This window comes from Parasteatoda tepidariorum, chromosome 2 (genome assembly GCF_043381705.1).
Source record: "Parasteatoda tepidariorum isolate YZ-2023 chromosome 2, CAS_Ptep_4.0, whole genome shotgun sequence".
NCBI classification, from domain to species: Eukaryota; Metazoa; Arthropoda; class Arachnida; order Araneae; family Theridiidae; genus Parasteatoda; species Parasteatoda tepidariorum.
The window spans coordinates 29,151,353-29,173,117 of NC_092205.1; the positions used below are offsets into that span (position 1 = coordinate 29,151,353).

Sequence of the window (21,765 nt, forward strand, 5' to 3'; positions counted from 1 at the left end):
TCATTTTCTTATAATTTTGGTGAATTGTTTATGGAATATTTATAAAATTATTAAATGAATAATTTATCTCAAAATTCTTTGTCATTGATTGATTGTGGATGATAGAGTAAAATGGGGATCTGTGAAAAATTTTATTCCTTTATTGTTGCATGTTATTTTAAATTTTAAGGATTATTGTTTCTAAAGTAAATAATTAAAATATAATTATTTTTTAAAGATTAATTGGTATAATGTTTTAAATTTCAATGTTATTTTTTTGCTTATATTGGTAATTAATAATTAGCTTTATGCTTTAATATGCTAATGTTAATTTTGTTCCTACAAAGATTTGTACATTTAATGAATAGAAATAAGTAAAGCTGTAATGAGCTTTTTATAAGCAAAGCTATTATTAGAGGGGAATATCTTTTTTGCAAATATTTGAAAGCTGTTTAAGTTTATATACACATTAGAAATTTGAATATATACATATTTTAATTCAAATATCCATTTTGTTTTGAATTACGTTTTATTTGAGTGTGTTTGATTTTATTAAAATCAATGCACTATTAAAAATTTTATGAACTTATTGTACACATGAAACAAACCAAAATATTTTTTGCGTTGATTACTTTTTATTTTTCATAAGGTTTTTATTTTTAGATACTGAATGATTAATATTTGCTTTGTAGGATAAATCACCAGTGAAAAACTTTTGTTTAGCATTCCAAAGATATGAAAAGTATTTGGATAAGATGCTACCTTTTCTTATTTTAAGGTGAGACCTGCATTACCTTCTGTCTTTCACCCAGAAATATCACAAAATAAATTATTTTTTCACATAATCTGGTAAATTTTTATTTATAAATGAAGGATGCTCAAAATATTTTATTTGTTTAGTCATTTAAATATATTTCTGTTATTAACCAACCTTTTTTTTATTGGGTCATTCTTTTAATTTTTAAAGGTAACATTTTTGCCAGCTTTTGCATTACTGAAACAACTGAGAAAACATTTCTCATATTTTCTTCTGACCAAGGATTGTTATTAAAAATATTTAATTTCAAAAGAATTTATAAAAGCTAAAAATTATAAGAATAAATGCCTACATGAAGTTTTTGTTGTTACTCATGCTATTTGCCAATCAGCAAGCCTATTTGAAATCAAGCAAATTTTTAAGGCAGAGGGTACGTTTCTTGTTTTTTTCAGTGACCCCATTTATGACCAAGAATGGCCAGTTTACAGAGAGAAGCAAATTATACTTCATGCCGCAGATATATACATCAACAGATCGTAATTTTGACTTGAACCAGAAAACGTTACATGAAGTAATAATAGTTTCATTACAAGCCTGATGTTAAGGAAATCAGCTGGCTTGTACAACCATACATTGTTTGTTCCCTTGGAACAATTTCTTACGTATGTGTTTTTAAAAGAAAAATTGAATCGCTCTTTTTAGATTTTAATTTTATTTTATTATTATTTTTGTAGAAAGCGCTCCCTACAGTTTATGACTTATTTGTTATTTATTTTTTCTGTTTCTGTGAAGAAAAAAAATGTGTCATATTTCATGTTACATAATTGCATATTTCAATAAGAAATGGATCTTTAAAAATTAATGGTTATCCCTGAAAGTAAATGTCTAAAAAATAGTTGCTAAAAGAATTACCTGAATTAATAACGAAAAGGTGAGGTTGAGTCTCAATTATCCTAAATACTACATAGAAAAAATATTTTTGATAGAATAAAGTTATCTAGTTAAAGGAATCTGTCTTTTAGTTTAGTTCATTAGCATTTGTCCCGCAGTGGACTGATCGTTAAGACACGGTTCCCAGCAGATCACCGAAGTCAAGCATCACTGGCTACGGTCAGTGTGCGGGTGGGTGACCACTTGGATCAGTCTGCGCAGGGACCGAGGGTGTGCGGTATTGGTCCTCGTTAAACTGTGCTGCTGTAAAGTGCTCGACTTCGCGCGCAGGTCGTCGGGCTACCGAAGCGGGGGTGCCATCCATTCCGCAGAGGATCAAAATTGTGATGGCATGTCTTCGGATCATCCTCCGGGATGTTTCCCAGACCGTCGCCAATAGCCCATTGTGCAGCTCTAGTGCGACGTAAAGTAACAACAACAATCATTAGCATTTATAGAATTCAATGAGATGTATTCTGAGTTTTAAGAATGTAGATCTTCAGAGCATGAGTGCTTAATATTAATCTTCCTGTTAAACAAATTAAGTAGTTAAAGATATTTATCATGAAAAAGTCAATTTGCTAAATAATATGATTTAAATTAACAAATATGAATTTAACTTTTAAATTAATTTAAATTTAAACCTAGATTAAAATACAGACTTTAAAATCAATATTTAAAAAGAAGTAAAATGAGTGATTTAAAGTAAATGATTGTTTAAGGTAATGTAATGTGTATGTTTCTGATAACATATTGCTGTTGACACCCCCCCCCCCCCCCNCCCCCCCCCCCCGAAAAAAAATTTGCAACTATACTTTATTTCACTAAAGACTGGCAATTTTAATAAGGAGCTTGCTAATCTTTGATGGTTCTAACACTTATCTCTTTGAGTTGTGCAGCAAATGAATAATTTTTAAGGGCAAAGGACAATATGATTTATTTAACGTAATTCTTAGTTCAAATGTTAGTTATTTTGAAGATTTACCGTATATTCCGGCGTATAACGCGCACTTTTAATGCAAAAAATAACATTGGAATTTACGGGTGCGCGGTATACGCCGAATATAAAAAATTATAAACTAAAAAAATTTAAATATAGAAAAATACTTTTATTTTAAAGAAATAACAAACCTATATACTTTATTGATTTTCGTTATTATATAAATAGTTCATTATATTCTTCTTCCGTTATTTCTTCAGGCACGTCCTCACAATCTGTTTCGTCTTCATCATCTGTGTTACCCTCATCCATGAATAAACAGTCATCTTCTGATCCGTCCAGATTATTTGAAATGCTGCATTTTTTGAATGATTTTCTAACCATCTCAGGCTTAATTTCATCCCATGCTTTTAATATCCATTCACACACTGTTTCCAAACTTGCATGACGCATATGTCCTCCTTTCGTAAAGGTTTTCTCGCCCTCCAACATCCAAGTGTTCCACTGTTTTTTTAAATTGGCTTTAAGAGCAGAAGTCCAATGGCTGAACTAATGGTGTCAATCTGCCCGTAATAACTGCCACATCGGTGTTACATTCTTTCAAAAAAATTTTTTTGCATTATCTGTAAGGTGGGACCTAAACATGTCCCACACTGAAGGTCTTTCTGGTTTTCTATAGATACTAGACGAGATATTGCACATGTACAATCCAAATTTTCATGCGTGTTATACGAAGAGTATATCTTAAAATTTAAAAAAAGTTATTAGAAATTACGGGTGCGCGTTATCCGCCGGGGCGCGTTATCCGCCGGGGCGCGTTATGCGCCGGAATATACGGTAATCATTTTATAACACATTCCGTTTTAAGGATACATTTTTTGAAAGCCACTTAATGATTTACCTTAAGAAGCAGGATTCCTTTTTAAAAAATTTGCTCTTCCTTCCTGTTTTGATGAAATTAGATGGAGTGTATGCGCAAATTTGTGGAAAGCCATTACGCATAATTAACTGTAGCTTTTTATTGTTTCAAGTGTATTACAACTATTCTTTGATTATTTACAAAGAAGCATTTGCTCAGCTTCAATTGTTTCCTTCAACTATCAAAAATTTATTTTTTGCTATTTCATTTAGTCTTACAGTTTATTATTTGCAAAAAAAATTATAATCAATGTCCTTTTTTAAAATTTTTTTTAAATAAAAATCTGGTGTCTTTAACGTATAAGAGAAGGTGGAGTAACAGTGACTAAGATTCAAAGGCTTTATGGAGTTAAACTGTGCCAGATATGGAGTTAAGTTGTGTGTATGGAGTTGAACTGTCAGGTTTAACCAAGATATTCTTTGTTTAGTTGTGTCCAATTTTTCGTTATTGAAGAGTCATAGATGTACATTTTTTTTATAAAAAATTTTTTTCTAGAAAAAGCCAAACTTCCTGGTCTTACGCAATTAGTGGTGTAAAACCCGGTATGCATGTTAATTCTATAAGAAATTTAACAATATTAGAATTTTCATTCTACTTTATATGGCAATTTAAGAAATTTATGCATATAATTTTATGTGATATAAACAAGGCGATGCTCCAGGAAAAAAAGGAGAGAGAAGGACAATTGTCCCGGTACCCAACCGGAATTCTTTACGAAATATAGTGCTAATTAATGTTTCTTTAAAAGAAAATTGCAGAGAATTTCTTTTATCTATATGAAAACTACAATTTTGCGTAAAAAGTCTTCAAACACTCTACAAAATCTGAAAGGAAGTTTATTTTTGCGTTGGAAAGGGATTCGTAAAACTTTTGTTTAGCCTTGTATGTAGTTATCTTCTTCCTTCACTGTACTGCATCTTTTGTGAGCCTAGCATACTTTCACATCAGGAGAGAGGGGAAAGACAACAGGGTAACACCTGGTCAGGGGTTATTGAAACAAAACAGAACAGTGCTACTATTTTGCTAAATCTTTATGATTTGTTAGGGTATGATTATTTAGTAAACATATAATAATCTTGACAAAAAATATTTTTTATAACTGTAATGACCAATAAATAAGAATAGTTTTTTGATGAAAGAACATTAGAGAGTTGACATAGGTAAACAAACTTACTTACTCAGGTGCTGTGAAATAATCAACAACAATATTCCAATTGGAATAAAATTCAGAGTTTGTTCACGAGATCTCGGAACTAATTTCTGCAAAATCAAGGTACCTGGTTTTACTTCATTCTCTCCTACATATACATTTTTGTTCCTGTGTGCATTTGTATTCAGTCAGTCACAAATATTTGTATGCATCTTCATTTCATTTCTATGATACAAAAATTTATATGGAAATTTTTTATTTTTTAAAATGTTCCAGATGGGCCATGATTGAAGCTTTCAGAAATTGTATGTTGTATTAATTTTACCTCAAAATTAGTGAAAGTTAAAAAACATTTTGGTACTTTTTTGAATGACTTAAAAAGTTATTGGTTTTATAAAATAAAGTGTATTTTCATAACTAGTAAGTAATTAATTTTTGTAAAAATTTTTTTTTTATAAAAGTAAATATTTTTGAAATTCAGTTAATCATGCAATTTCAGGAAGTTTTGATGAGAAATTTTCAAAACATCTAATATTAAAATATAATATTTTTTTCTCCATAAAATTGAAAATAATGCTCTTCTCAAAGATGTTTTATTCACTGAATGTAGGATTCAAAATAAAGATTCATGGACTTCCTCTAAGATGGTGGAGTTAGTTCCAAAACTTATTGTGGCAGCAAAGAAGTTAATGTCTTGTTTCAAAAAGCTTTTCCGCTACATTCAACTGCTCTCTTGTATTGGTAAGACCATTCTTCTCATATTCAAGAAATATGTTGTTTTTTTAGATAAAATAAGTTTTAATTCTAGTTTTCAATTTTCTGTTTGAGTAGATCTTTTTTTATACTTAAAAGAAATGCAAAGTTTATAATTACTAGCAAATAAATTTTATATCTACAACAAAATAAATGTTTTACTTCAATTTTATGACTTTTGGAAGATTATTTTTGAAGAAAATTATTAATCAGATTTGCAAATTTGCAATTTATTGTCATTAAGAATAAACTATTCACCAGAGAGTATTTACTTTTAAAATAAATAATTAAGTAAATGTTTTTTAAAATAGTTTATGACCAGTTAAAATATTCTGTGCAGTTGAAGTAATTTTTTTTAAAAAAGAAAACTTTTGATAATTTTANTTGTAATTTTAGGTTGTAATTTTGATTTCAACTATTAAATTTCAATGTTTCAGCTAGAAATAAGCTTGCGAGAGAGTATTCAACAATTAAAAGTCATTCCACTCAATTTTGAAAATATTGTTAGTGCTATCAAAGCTGAAACTTTAACATGGGTAAGTATAATGGGTATTATCTTTACTTTCATTACTGTTAAAGAGCTGATCCACCTTGGAAATTTATGGCATAACCATTAAGTTATTTAAGCTTGCAATTTTAAGCTAGACTTAGAAAACAATAAAAACCCTTCTACCAAGCATATGGAAAACTCTTCTTTCATTATTAATTTTAAAAATAAAATGAAGAACAGAAACAGACATGTTAACTTTTTGTAAACTCTTAAATTCATTTTCTTATAATTTTGGTGAATTGTTTATGGAATATTTATAAAATTATTAAATGAATAATTTATCTCAAAATTCTTTGTCATTGATTGATTGTGGATGATAGAGTAAAATGGGGATCTGTGAAAAATTTTATTCCTTTATTGTTGCATGTTATTTTAAATTTTAAGGATTATTGTTTCTAAAGTAAATAATTAAAATATAATTATTTTTTAAAGATTAATTGGTATAATGTTTTAAATTTCAATGTTATTTTTTTGCTTATATTGGTAATTAATAATTAGCTTTATGCTTTAATATGCTAATGTTAATTTTGTTCCTACAAAGATTTGTACATTTAATGAATAGAAATAAGTAAAGCTGTAATGAGCTTTTTATAAGCAAAGCTATTATTAGAGGGGAATATTTTTTTTTTTTGTAAATAGTTGAGAGCTGTTAAAGTTTATATAAATATTAGAAATTAGAATATATACATATTTTTCTACTTTAATTCAAATATCCATTTTGTTTTGAATTACGTTCTATTTGTGTGTGTTTGATCTTATTAAAATCAATGTACTATTAAAAATTGTTTGAACTTACTGTACACATGAAACAAACCAAAATATTTTTTGTGTTGATTACTTTTTACTTTGCATAAGGTTTTTATTTTTGGATACTGAACGATTAATATTTGCTTTGTAGGATAAATCACCAGTGAAAAACTTTTGTTTAGCATTCCAAAGATATGAAAAGTATTTGGATAAGATGCTACCTTTTCTTATTTTAAGGTGAGACCTGCATTACCTTCTGTCTTTCACCCAGAAATATCACAAAATAAATTATTTTTTCATGTAATCTGGTAAATTTTTATTATTTATAAATGAAGGATGCTCAAAATATTTGATTTGTTTAGTCATTTAAATAAATTTCTGTGATTAACTACCTTTTTTTTATTGGGTCATTCTTTTACTTTTTAAAGGGAGGGTTTTTGTCAGCTTTTGTTTTACAGAATAAAACTGAGAAAGCATTTCTCATATTTTCTTCTGACCAAGGATTGTAATTAAAAATATTTAATTTCATAAGAATTTATAATAAAAGTTAAAAAATTATAAGAATAAATGCCTACATGAAGTTGTTGTTGTTACTCATGCTACTTGCCAATCAGCAAACCTATTTAAAATCAAGCAAATTTTTAAGGCAAAAAGCCCTCTTCTCGTTTTTTCCGTGGCCCCATTTATGGCCAAGAATGGCCATTTTATGGAGAGAACCAAATCATACTTCATTACACAGATGTATACATCAACAGATCGTAATATTGACTTGAACCAGAGAAAGTTACATGAAGTAATAATGGTTTCATTACAAGCCTGATGTTAAGGAAATCAGCTTGCTTGTACAACTATTTGTTTGTACTCTTGAAATAATTTCTTATGTATGTGTTTTTAAAAGAAAAATTAAATTAAATGCTGCTTTTAGATTTTAATTTAATTTTATTAATATTTTTAAAGAAAACGCTCCCTATAGTTTATGACTTATTTGTTATTTATTTTCTCTGTTTATGCTTATTTCTGTTAAAAAAAGTTTTTGTCATATTTCATGTTACATAATTGCATATTTCAATAAGAAATGGGACTTTAAAAATTAATGGTTATCTCTGAAAGAGTAAATGTCTAAAAAATAGTTGCTAATAGAATTACATAAATTAATAACGAAAATGTGAGGTTGAGTCTCAATTATCCTAAATATGCACAGAAAAAATATTTTTGATAGAATAAAGTTATCTAATTAAAGGAATCTGTCTTTTAGTTTAGTACATTAGACTTTTTTCATTAGCATTTAAAGAATTCAGTGAGATGTATCCTGAATTTTATGACTGTAGATCTTTAGAGCTTGAGAGCTTAATATTAATTTTCCTGTTAAACAAATTAAGGAGTTAAAAATATTCATCATAAAAAAAGTCAATCTGCTAAATAATATGATTTAAATTAGAAAATATGAATTTAACTTTTAAATTAATTTAAATTTAAACCTAAATTAAAATCCGGAATTCAAAATCGATTTTTAAAAAAGTAAATATTACAAAAAAGTTATTTAGAGTAAAGGGTTACAGATAATCTAATGTGTTTGTTTCTGATAATATATTGCTATTGACACCTTCAAAAAATTGCAACTATTACATACTTTATTTTATTAAAGACTGGCAATTTTAATATGGAGCTTACTAATCTTTGATGGTTCTAACCCTATCTCTTTGAGTTGTGTACCAAATAAATATTTTTAATGGCAAAAGACCATATGATTTGTTGAACATTATTATTAATTCAAATGTCAGTTTTTGATAATTAATTAAGACACATTCCATTTTAAGGATACATTTTTGAAGGCCTCTTAGGGACTTACCTTGAATGGAATCCTTTAAAAAGATTTTCAGTTTAGCTCTTTGCTCTACCTTCCTGCTTTGGTGAAATCAAATTAGACGGAATGTATGCGCACATTTGGGGAAAACCGTTACATTTAACAAGCATAGCTTTTTATTGTTTCAAGTGGATTACTACTATCCTTTGATTATTAGCAAAGAAACATTAGCACAACTTTAATTGTTTCCTTCTACCATCAAAAATTTATTTTATGCTATTTCATTTAGTCTTACAGTTCATAATTTGTGGAAAAAAATAATAATCAATGTCTTTTTTTTAATAAAGATCCGATGTATTTAGGTTAGGAATAATACTATTCTTTACTTAATCTTCTTTTACATATAAGAGAAGGTGACGGTAATGGTAACTGAGATTCACAGGTTTTTTAGAGTTAAACTGTGGGACTTAAAAGCTGCTGGGTTTAACCAAGATTTTCATTGTTTAGTTCTGCACAATTTTTCATTATCAAAAATCATAGATGTAAATTTTTTTTTACAAAATTTTTTTTTTCTAGAAAAAGTCAAACTACCTGGTCTTACGGCACTAGTGGATTAAAACTGGGTACACATGTTAATTCTACGAGAAATTAAAAAATATTAGAATTTCAGTTTTACTTGATATGTCAATTTAAGAAATTTATGCATGTAATTTTCATGTGATATAAGCAAGGCGGTACTTCAGTACAGGAAGGAGAGAAAAGTACTATTGTCCCAGGGCCCAACTGGAATTCCCTACAAAGATACAGTGTTAATTAAGGTTTCTTTAGAAGAAAATTGTGGAGGATTTCTTTTTATCTATATGAAAACTACAATTTTGCATAAAATATCTTCAAACATTCTACAAAATCTGAAGAGAAGTTTTTTTGTGTGTTGGAAAGGGGCCAGTGAAACCTTTGTTTAGCTTTGTATGTAGTTATCTTCTTCCTTCACTGCACTGCATCTTTTGAAGGCCCAGCATACATTCGCATCAAAGGGGGAGGGAGACAACAGGGTAGTACTTGGTCTTACTCCACGAGCAGGGGTTATTGAAACAAAACAAAACAGCGATACTATTTTGCTAAATCTTTATCCTTTGTTAGGATATGATTCTGTAATAAACATATAATAATCTTGACTAAAATTATTTTTTATAACTATAATGACCAATAAATAAGAATAGTTTTTTTTAACAAGAGAACATTAGAGAGTTGACATAGTTAAACAAATTCACTTACACAGGTGCCACGCATTAATTAACAACAATACTCTAATGTGATTGGTTCTTTTTTTTATTTAGTAGAATAAAAGTCAGAGTTTGCTCACAAGAAATCAGAACTAATTTCTACAAAATTGATGTACCTGGTTTTACTTCATTCTCTCCTACATATAAATTTTTGTTTCTGTGTGCATTTGTATGCAGTCAGTTAAAAATGTTTGTATGCACCTTCATCTTATTTCTATAAAAAGAACTTTTACACAAGAAATTTTTTTTATTTTTTTTTTATAAATTTTCAAGAGGGGCTATTATTAAAGCTTTCAGAAATTGTCTGTAGTACTAACTTTACTGCAAAATTAGTGGAAGTTAAAGAACATTTTGGTACCTTTTTGAATGTGTTAAAAAATTATTGGTTTTGTGAAATAGAGTGCACCTTTGATAACTAGTAAGCAATTAATTTTTAGAAAAATTATTTCTTTTATTAAAAATGAATGTTTTAAAAATTCAAGTTAATCATACAATTTCAGAAAGTTTTAATGAGTGCATTCAAAATATGTAATTTTGAACTATAATTTTTTTCCATAAAATTAAAAATAATGCTCTTCTCAAAGATATGTGATTCACTGAATGTAGGATTCAAAATAAAGAGTCGTGGACATCTTCTAAGATGGTGGAGTTAGTTCCAAAACTTATTGTGGCAGCAAAGAAGTTAATGTCTTGTTTCAAAAAGCTTTTCCGCTACATTCAACTGCTTTCTTGTATTGGTAAGACTTAACCATTCTTCACAAGTTCAAAAAATGTGTTTTTTTTTTTCAGATAAAATGCGTTTGGATAAATTCTAGTTTTCCATTTTCGGTTTGAGTAGTTCTTTTTTTCTACTTACTACTTTAATTACTAACAAATAAATTTTATATCTACAACAAAATAAATGCTTAGCTTTAATATTTTAACTTTTGGAGGATTATTTTTGAAGAAAAATATTAATCAGATTTGCAAATGTGCAATTTGTTGTCATTAAGAATAAGCTGTTCACTATAGAGTATTTACTTCTAAATGTTTTCAAAATAAATATTAAAGTAAATGTTTTTCAAAATAATTTATAACCAGTTAAAATATTTATTCTTTACATTTCTAATCTTGGAAACAAATTTTAATTTTTTGAAAAATCCTTTGACTCTTATGTAAACGAGCTCTGCCTTTACAAAATTTTTGTTTCTATTTATAATTATACGTTATTTTCCCCTCACTCACTTTTAGTTGATGTGTACTTTTTAAAACCATGATTTGCATTTAATTATTATTTTGAAAGGAAATAAATTTAGTTTCTTAAATAATTTTGTGTTTATTACAAAATTATTTTAAAATAATATTTTTTAGTGCAGTTTATCGATTAAACTGTCAAAAGATTAAAAATCCTTTTGACATTTCTTAATGAAATTTTAGTAATGGAACTGTGACCTATTTTTATTGAACTCTCAGTCATACATGTATGCCTTTATGCATTGATTTATTTTATGAAGCACCCAGATTTCTGATACATCACTTTAACGCAGATTTTTTTTTTTTGTGTGAATATCCGTGTTGTAATTATATAATTTTAAATGTAATTTTGTCATATTTAAATTCATATTTCAGTGATAAAATTTGCACTGTTTTTGTAGGCTTTATTTAATTTACTAACTCATGATTTGTGTATTATTTTATTAATATATATAGTTTTAATATGTAAGGTAATATAGATATGTTTTTTTAATTTGCTTTTTTTATATTAAGAAAGTTATATAATTCATTTATTTCTCAAATTTCATTCCTAATAATGAACAACCTAAGATTTTTTCTTATGGATTTTATACATCTGGTGTGGTTGGGTAATTTCGCCTTTGAGAGTCACATTTAAGTAATAAATCGAAAAATTCCACCATCTTCATTCTTCCACATCAGGCAGTTACTCCTACTTTAGTCACTACCCATATCATCATTACAGAGGTGGCTTCATTGGCCTGGTACTCCCTGCACACATTTTCTAGTTTTTGCATCTATGTTTTAACATATTTTATTTATAATTTTATTGTTTTGTTTTCTATGAATAGTTTTCTAAAAAATGTGAAGATTACTGAATTTATAATGCCATGCCTAGGTTTTAATTTTTTTATATGATTCATATGGAAAACAATTTTTTTTTAAATTTTAAAATACTAAAAATTATTTCTTTTAAAAAATGTATATAAAATTCCTTAAATTCATTAGAAGTTTTGTTTGAATATAACAGATAAGAGGCCTCTGAAGTCCTAAAAATATGAAGCTTTGAGCCTCATTTGCCCCAACCTTAAGCAAAAGCATTTCTTCTCAGAATAATTTATTTTAAATTTCCAGGCTCATCAGAGAAGGACATTTATCATGCTTCACAGACAGTTGTTGTGAAAAAGATTTTCTTGGCTGTGCAATCCTTACACACGCTACTTGATGGTAAGTTATTATCTTCTAGTTAGTAATTGTTTACCTCTTAGAGGGATAATTATTAGATTGTAATCACTATTTTTCTTGTTGCTTAATTTCGTTTTTATGTAGCAAGCATCTAAAAATAAAATATAATCTAAAATGTGTTGGATCTACTTGACTGGATACATTTGTTAGATTGATTTCGTGAAAACTAACCTAACAAAATGCTGAGAAAACTAAAGAATCAATTCACTTTTTTCTTCTGTAAGCATAACCTTTACATTGAAATTTTGTAAAGTTTTTTTGAAGTAAATAAACTAAACATAGATATAAATATTATTCCATTATGAGACAGTGACAAATTCTTTGGCCACTGAGTCTAAATATAATTCATTTCATAGATCTTCAATTCTTGAATAATATATTAAACCTCATTATTATTTCTACGCAGATACTAGGAAATTATTTGGATCAAAAATTGCCTTGGATCACCAGTTGCCCACGTTAAGCGATTCAGAAAAGAGCACGGATGATTGCATACTCTCTACTCTGGTATCAGTCGCATCCACTTCAAAAAAAGTAAGAGATTTTGTTTGACGTGAAATCATTGAAAATTTTGATCTTTTGGTACTTGTACTTATCGACAGCTTATTATGAACTGTATATTTTTAAAGCTGATTGCGGGTAAGTTCAGGAAATATGGCATATCTGGTGACACTTCAAAATAAAATTTAAGGGGTTTATAACATTTATCTTTTTACATTATTTATATGTATATATATGTGGGGGATAGTGCAGCATAGGAGTAAATGATGACGATCATTTAATAAACATAACAATTTAATAGAAATAAAAAGATACGTAGAAGGATATAGCAGTTAGCATTATTGACATGTCTCGTGAGAGCTGCCTTCTCGCAGTGGTCTCCGGAATGCATGTGACTAAGAATTAGATTGTTCTATGGTATAAAGTAAGAGTTAATTATAAATTCGGGAGTTTCCCTTCGGGACTTCCCCTTCTGGTCTGGCTGGCGCCTTTCAATGTCAAGAGGATGATGCAACTTCCTTTAATATTACAAGATGGTGGATGACGCAATGTTCGCAGTTGTTACACTATGGTATTGAAACCTACATATATATCCAGAAATCATATGGTTCTGTTAGTAGTGGTGTTATTTATGTGTCAGACTGGAGACTTATTGAGAGATGCGTTATATATATATATTTATCAAAAGTTTTTTTTTTGAAAAAGAAGCAAACAAACATCAACATCTAAAATGCAAGATTCACAGAAAAAATTTATTCTTACCATTAAATTTATAAAAATTTTTAAAAGGCAAATTGATGAATAGATTATTGCATAAAAAACATAGCCACTTTCAAGTCAAGCTTTTAAATAAAGTACGCTAATTATCAACCTAATTCTTGATAACTGATATAAAGCTTGGAAACTTAATTTTTGCTAATTTCATATTATAAAATTCTTTTTGAAAGCTTATGATATATATTTTTTTAAATACTTTTATTTTAATGATATATATTTTTGAAAATACTATTCAATGAGCTTTAGTTAAGAATATGAAGAAGGTCATTATTAGTTTCAATTAATGTGTTAAAATACCACATCTTGCCATGCTATGGAAAAATAAATGCAAGTGATGAAAAAATTCATATTTTTCATTTTTATATATTTGGCATTTATATTTGATAAGCTATCGATAGCAAAAAAGTTTTTTTTTCTAAAAAAATTTTGTTTCATCAGTTTTTAAAAACTCTATTTTAGTTTTCATAGCATTAGCAATAGAAAAAAAAATAGTTGTCGAGCTATTTTTTTGAAATCTATTGTGTAGCACTTGTGTTGTTTTTTTCCAACTGCACAACAGTGTAGGTACCTATTTTTATTTTAGAAAAGCACCATATCCCTTAACCTTTTTCTATCTCTGCAATTCACTCTTGTTTATTTCAGCTGGCTGATTTGATGGAAACTAACATTGGGATACTTTCCAGTGATGTTTGGTACAAACCTAAGTTTGTGGCAAAATATGGAAAAGTGTCTGTTAGCCCTTGTGTTTGGCAATTCAAAGAAAGGGGCTGCAACTATTTACAGCGTATTGCTCAGGTAATTTTTCTGATCTCTCTTTTTTTAACAAAATGTATTTTGTTCAATTGAATGTAAAAATGGTTATGATTTTCCAGGAAGAATCCCCTTCCATTCCTTATGAAGTAGCTCTGAAAAATTATCAGACACTTTGTGATCACGCTGACAATCGAGAAAATCTTACACAACAGGTAGTTGTTCTTATATATATTATTAAATGCATTTTGTAAAGAAACATTAGGTCTTAAAATTTCCATTCAATAAACTTTATTCATTGTTGTAAAATGTTTCCTGTTTATTATTATTATATTTTAATGTTTATATTGCTAACAATTATTTTTTTTTTAGTTGGAAGAATATCAAAACAAGCTGATGCAGTTGGAATTGGTAATACATATTTGAAAGAAAATTAACTAAATTATTATTTTTTAATTTATACTTTAACAGTTTTAATTTGATACCTTGCTTCATTGAAGAATTAGAATTTTTTTAGACTTGTTTTTTTCTATCACTTATTTATGGTCGAGGAAATAAATTGTAAGAGATGTTAACATTTGTAGAGCAAATTGTGATAATCTAGATGATATCTTCATTAAACAGCCAAGTTAATAAAAAATGCAGCTATTCTGCTGTGTAGAAAAGTAATGAGGTATCGAATCATTGAAGTTAGATATGCTAGCTTCATTTATTTATTGAATTGGAGTTGCTCCATTTATTGATCTAAATATAATTTTATGAAGTTTTATCGAAAAATGTACTAATATTAAATAAAAACTGACAAATTGGTTCACTCATATCATTTGTTTGAGGAGTTGGTTAGAATATTTTATGTAATCAAATTTCAAGATACTATGGATGGAGAAATATTTAACATCACTTTTTCATTAACATTTCAAAATCATTGAGAGCCATCATATCAAATAAATCATAGTTACCAATCCAGAAGTTCCAGTTTCCAAAAGTATTTAAAGTAATAAGAAAATAATAATTGAAGGAAGCTGAAGTTTTAAAAATGTGACTACATTGTTATTAGATAATTTTTAAGTATGTTTGAATTAATTATATGTTTTAAAGGTCAATCTTATTTTGAATCAAATTTTTAAAATCAGAAAGGAAATTATAATGCAGTAATCATTCATTTTGAATAATTGTAATAAATTTCTCATTAAAGCTTGTAGAAGTTAACTATTGGGTTGTTTGGAAAGTAATTTCGTTTTTTTTGGGTAATAGTAAAGATAATTTTCGTATAGTGAATAAATATTTTATTAAATTATTTATTGGCCATTCTGGTCCAACGCCTTTTGCCATCGTTTTGGTAGTAGCATGATTCATAAAATTTTTCTATTATTGTTGCTCATAAAATTTTTGATCTTTGCTGGCAAAAAAACTGATCCAGGTGATTTTTGACCTCCTCATTTGAAGTAAAGGTTTTACAATCCAAGGAATTTTTTAGTGACCGGAACAAATAATAATCCGAAGGCGCCAGATCTGGAGAATATGGTGGGTGTGGCAGTGTATCCCATTCAAGCTGTAACAGCTTTTGGCGAGTGACCAAACTTGTATGAGGTCTCGCATTATCTTTGTGGAACACTATATCTTTTCTGTTGATTAATTCTGGCCCTTTCTGTTGAAGAGCATCATTCAGTTTATCCAACTGACGACAGTAGACTTCTGAATTAAGTGATGTGTCCTCTGCTAAAAGCTAAAAAAAGCAACTATTCCTTTGAAATCCCACCAAACCGACAGTATCACCTTTTTTTGATGGATATTGGCTTTCGAAATGCTTGGAGCCGGTTCATCTTTTTTGCTCCATGATCTCTTGCGTTTAACAATGTTATAAACAACCCATTTTTCGTCTCCAGTAATGATGCTCTTCAAAAATGGATAATTTTCGTGACGTGTGAGAAGCGAATCACAGACGTCAAAGCGATGACACAAATTTCTCTCCGTGAGAACATGGGGAACACATATATCGAGCTTTGAGGTTAAACCCAGGCCTTTCAAGTGGTCATAAACAGTTGAATTCGATAAATTTAACCTCTCACTGATCTCACGTGTTGTTATTCGCCGATTTGCATCAACTAATGCCTTTATCGTGTCTTTATCAGCTTCAGCGAGCCTTCCAGAACGTGGTGCATCTTCGACATCAAAATTGCCGGATCAAAATTTTGAAAACCAATTCTGGCACTGGCGCACTGTCACCACATCTTATTCATACACATAGGCAAATTTCTTTCTGGCATGAGCAGCATTTTTACCTTTTCTATAGTAAAAAAGTAAAATATGACAAAAATGCTGTTTATTGCTCTCCATATTTAAAAGGGCCCCAACCAAAAACTATTGCGCAGAATTAATGGAACTTTTTCACGCACAAGCCTTGCTGTATCAGATCTTGAAATATATAATGATAATACGGCTTAAGTCGGAAGTTGGGCTCGAAAAAATACAATTAAATTCTCTGTTGGAAAAACGAAATAACTTTCGGAACAACCTGATACCATTAAATTAACTGTTTAAAGCAGACAAATTATGTAACACTTTAAAAGAGGTTTACATTGATTTCAGGTGCATTTCAGAAACAAACTTTACTCTAAAAAAACTATTTGTTCAGAAATGGGAAAGAATTGTTTTATTTTAATTATTTAAATTACATGAAAAAAATGCAAATAGCCTGATTAGTTTTTGATCTAATGTTAGGTATTAAGTTTCAATCTTAATGGTTTTCCGAACCTAACTTTATATATTCTAAGTAATTATAGCAAATAATATTTTAAATTAAAAAAATCGGATACTTGCTTTGAATAAACACGTTTTTTTCCAGTCAAATTTGGATTCATGACCCTCATTATATGGAAGGGGTTAGCATTGATTATTCCATTATTTATTCAGGAGAGTGGTCAGAAGTTTGTATCCCATAATCTAAATAAAATTTTTTGTGTATTTCGTCATTTCAAGGAAATCATATTTTTAAAAGTTTATATTTCGAGAATTAATCACCTGGTATCTTTTAAATGTTGCATTTTGTCATTTAAAACTAAATAGTTCAAAATGTGTTAAATTTTATATTCTTTAACCAAGGATGCCAACTACCTCATTTAAAGTGATGTCAGATTAAAAACTATAACTACAACTTATAAGATTTTGGTTAATTTTTGCTGACAATTTAAAAGGCTTCTCACAAAAAAACTGAAGCATATTTGCATTTTTATTAAATTTTTAAATTCGGTACATAGAGTGGTGGGTGAAATTAAATTAAATTACTAACTATATTTATGCTTTAAGCATTCAACCATAGATCTTTCTTACTTTAGGAAAAATTTCTTGAGAAAAGAAAGCGAATTTGCCAAATTTATTTGACCTTTATTAAATTTTAAAAAAATTATAAATTTTTTTTTTTTTAACACCAAATTATTTTTAGTATAATTGTGTGTAAAATTTTGCTGATTCATTTAATTTATTTGTGGTAAAATAGGCAAAAGTGAAAAACATTAAGAGACCCAAACTTTTGACTTTTCTCTTACTTTAGTTACTGGGGCCCTATTTTTGTTAAAAGTTTTTGACAACCCCCATATTTTGTCGTCCAAGAAACCAAATATGTCAAATAAAAATGCTTGCTATGTTTGGTAGTCTTGAACTTTTACCTATTACAACTTTTTCAAAATGCGCTATAGCTTATAGGATTAATTTTTTATCATAAATAATATTTAATTGAAATTTTTTTATCAATAGTAAACAGAAATATATACTTGACTCAACTTCATTTGCTTTAAAATTAAGAAGATTGTAATAAAATTCATTATGTTTAGCGTATTCTAAAGGGTGCTTTTTACACCTTTGAAACATGTTGACCTTTATTACTTTTTTAATATTTTTAAAGTAAATGAAGTTTTTAAATCATCAGGCATATCAAATTTCTATTCATAATGTAGTCTTTTTGATTCAGTTTTTTGCATTTGACTATTTTGATTGTGTCTCTTAGGTTGCATAGATTTTTTACAAAATTTTCTGTAATTGTAATCTTGTTGAGTTCAAGACACTTAACAATTTTATTATTATTGAAAAATTGTGCCTTGAGTATTACTGTTTTTGCCAGAACAGCAAAGAGACTATTTTTTGTATGTACTTTTAATTCTCGCATATTGTGATCTTGTTTTCCTCTTTTGGGAGTTTCTGTTACTTTTTGAAGCAACAAAATTTTTTTTTTTGTATAATTTGTCAAATATTTACATTTTTAGGACAAAGAAAATTGGATGTTGGAATGTGAACTGATGAAAGTGAAAAGCATACAGGTGAGTTTAATTATCAGTATCATAATAATTATGCTCAAAACATCAATTTTTGAGAACCTTATCATAACAAATAACTTTTTTTATCATAAGCTGTAAGGAAAAATATCTTAAATAATACTTATTGAAGATTGCATTAACAAAAGCATGCCTTGGGACTAGGTCTGTAGCACTCAGGCAAAAGAGTCAATCTTATACCATTTTTGTTTGTATTATATTAAGTAATAAGATGAATTGACAATTCTGGTGATAAAAGATTGAGTTAAAGGAACTACGAGATTTATATAATCAATGGATTAGCATTAGAAAAAATAAAATACACTATGATGCACAAAATATAAAAGTGAGCACCCTGAATAACTTTTGATTTAATCATTTAACTTTCACATACACGAACTTTTACAAACATGCCTTTTTTGACGAATTCAGATTTCTGACTCTAAAAATATAAGGGAGAGCTACAATCTGGAAAATTGGGCCCCAATAATTTAGTCAGAGCAGCGGTCAAATGTTTGGACACTTTACTGTTAATTTGTTCCCAGTTTTTGCCATACCTTCGGAACTAATGAAGTAAACTAAGAAAAGTTTTGCATACAAAATTCCAAGTAAAAATTATTGTTCATATATTTAAAAATGGTCGAAAACTTTTTGAGCTATAAGGTATCCAAATTTCTATGTCATTTAATTAATGAAATTTTAAATGTCGAAATTAAAATTGTGAAGGGAATCTGGTAGTGAAAATTAAAGATTTAGAAACCAAGCTTCTTTGAAATGGCAAAATATACACATACATGAAAAAGAAAATTACTATTATAAGTACAGTAAAAGAAAAGTTCGAGTACTATTAAACTGTATACTACTATTTGACAACAATTTGTATCTCAATTCTCTAGGATTGCTGAAACTTTTTCTGCCTACGTTGAATGCAGTCTTTGAAATTTATTTTTAATGAATTTTGAGAAATAGCTAATAACGTGTTTCATTATAGGATCCTAATTCTGAACCTGGGAGCCCTCAGATGAAATTACAAGACTATGACGAAATCCATTTGTTCGTCAAAAACACTGTCAACCAACTTATCAAACAGATTCAGTTTGCTGACAGCAAGGCTATTGCCTTTAAAAATGAGGTGAGAATAATGCAAAATGTTTTTCTCTTTGTTTCTTTGCAAAAACAATTGTTAAAACTCTTGTTTTCTGTTTAAAGTGTGAAACCCTACACCAGAGATTGAAAATGAGTCTGGAGAAAAAGGAAGTATTGGAAAGTGAGGTATTGATGTCAAGAAAGGAAGTAGATCGGTTAAAGGTATAAAATTTTATGTATGCTTTTTTTCAAACAAATTTTTTATTTAAAAAACAACATCTTTTGTTATAGGAGTTTCAATTGTTCTGAGAATGGCCTAGATAATCAAAGCCAGTTTATTTATCAGCAAAATGTGATAGACTAATTTACTTTTTCTTCTAGGAAATTAATAGGCTAATGAAAATAATAATACATAAGATGAAAATCAATATTTATTAAAATAATGTTTCTAATTACAATTTTTTAAAAATGAAATTACAGTGGTATGGGGGATTAGATCTAGATAAATTATGTTTGCAGTTCCAAATTCTTCTGGTTTTGTCTATGAATTCAATTAAGAAGTGGCTAATGAAAAAGTTTTATAGTTTTGTGCTCACGTTAGTCAAATTTATGTTTTTACCAAAAAGCCACACAAAAAGGAAGAAAACTAGAAAAACTTGATAATAAAATAAAATGGTTAAAATTAATTTATTGAGATGTTCAAAAGGGTAAGAAAGGAAATTTATCTTTTTTAACTATGTAGCAATTTAAACCTTTGTTTCTGTCAAAAGTGTTTTTTCTTCATTTGTAACCACGTGCAAATCAATTTTTGATTGAATTTTTCAAATTGCAATCTCATTGTAAATTATAGATGTAGAGTAAGAGGGGTGCACTTTTTGTTTTTTAAGGACTCTTTGTTTATTTTAAGTTCTATGCATATTTATTTTTAATATGCGTGTATGTTTATACATACATATTAAATTATTATATTTATATTATTATTATTCAATATATTATTTTAAGTTTTGCATATATATGCATATTTATATTTATTTATTTTTATTTTATATCTGAAAATATTCATAAAATTTAATAAACAGTTTTCTTATCCACTAAAATTTTTTTTAATGGAGGTTAAATTGCTAAGTATTTGTGAATGATGTGGATTTCCTAACAGCATTTTTTTCCATAGCAAATTTTATTTATCATAGACTTAAAGATAAAATTATATGTAAGATTGGCTTTCTTAATTATAATTTGAACTCGGAACTCAGATATGGGCATAATTCATGTCATTGACATGAAATTCATGTTAAGCTTAAGTTTTAAACTTTAACTTCTCCCCTTTGATAATGATTCTATGCTTAAAATTAAAATGTCTTGTGTTATTATTATTCAAATCATAATCTGATCTCATGATTCCAGAATTGCATCATCTAATCTAAAATTATAAATGAATTTTATTTCTTTTATTTTTCCCAAATAATTTTTAGTGTTTTTTGCAAACTGGTCCTTAAATGTTGCTTTAAATAATGAAAAATAAGGATACTTTGTTTGAATTTTTTTTAATTTTTTATAAATCAACAACAGGAGGAGCAAAAGACACTGATGCAGTCGTATGATGAGCAGCTGAACACAATGAGTGAGCATTTGGCTAATTTGAATGAAACTCTGACTGCCCAAAAGGATGAAATTGATGCACTCAAACACTCAAATAAGGTGAGTCATAATATTTATAATTCAAGAAGCATCATGATGAGTGTACAATATAGTTCATCATTATTGCTAGCATTGTCTTTTTAATGGGTAAAAAAAAAACCCTAGCATCCATTAAAATTTTTTTTTCAATTTAATTAAAAAGTGTTTTGATGCTATTAAATAATGTATTCAAAGATTGTAGAACTGAAAAATTTGCATGCACTTGAATTTTTGTGCCGTATCCTTACAGTCTACCAGTTGCGTTTAAATTTTTCTCTTTATAGAATGGCATTTTTGTTTTTCATTTCATTTTTGTTAGAAGCAGTTTTCTTGAAATTTGTTTGGATAAATGTGATTTTTTTTGTTAAATAATTCTCTTTTAGTAAAAAATGTTAAAT

General features: G+C 28.0%; 1 protein-coding gene across 1 annotated transcript in view; it reads left to right on the top strand.

Moving 5' to 3' along the window:
• The window catches only part of LOC107449633 (protein phosphatase 1 regulatory subunit 21), a 34,192-nt gene extending 12,705 nt beyond the window's left edge, over positions 1–21,487 (top strand). The window contains exons 11-21 of the mRNA XM_071177400.1: positions 672–757; positions 5,286–5,416; positions 12,159–12,251; positions 12,676–12,803; positions 14,190–14,342; positions 14,420–14,512; positions 14,670–14,708; positions 18,557–18,610; positions 19,596–19,736; positions 19,814–19,912; positions 21,260–21,487. Coding sequence (XP_071033501.1) covers positions 672–757; positions 5,286–5,416; positions 12,159–12,251; positions 12,676–12,803; positions 14,190–14,342; positions 14,420–14,512; positions 14,670–14,708; positions 18,557–18,610; positions 19,596–19,736; positions 19,814–19,912; positions 21,260–21,472 — 1,230 coding nt within the window. The 3' untranslated portion in view covers positions 21,473–21,487. The remainder of the gene's footprint in view (positions 1–671; positions 758–5,285; positions 5,417–12,158; positions 12,252–12,675; positions 12,804–14,189; positions 14,343–14,419; positions 14,513–14,669; positions 14,709–18,556; positions 18,611–19,595; positions 19,737–19,813; positions 19,913–21,259) is intronic.
• Positions 21,488–21,765: the final 278 nt, after the last annotated feature.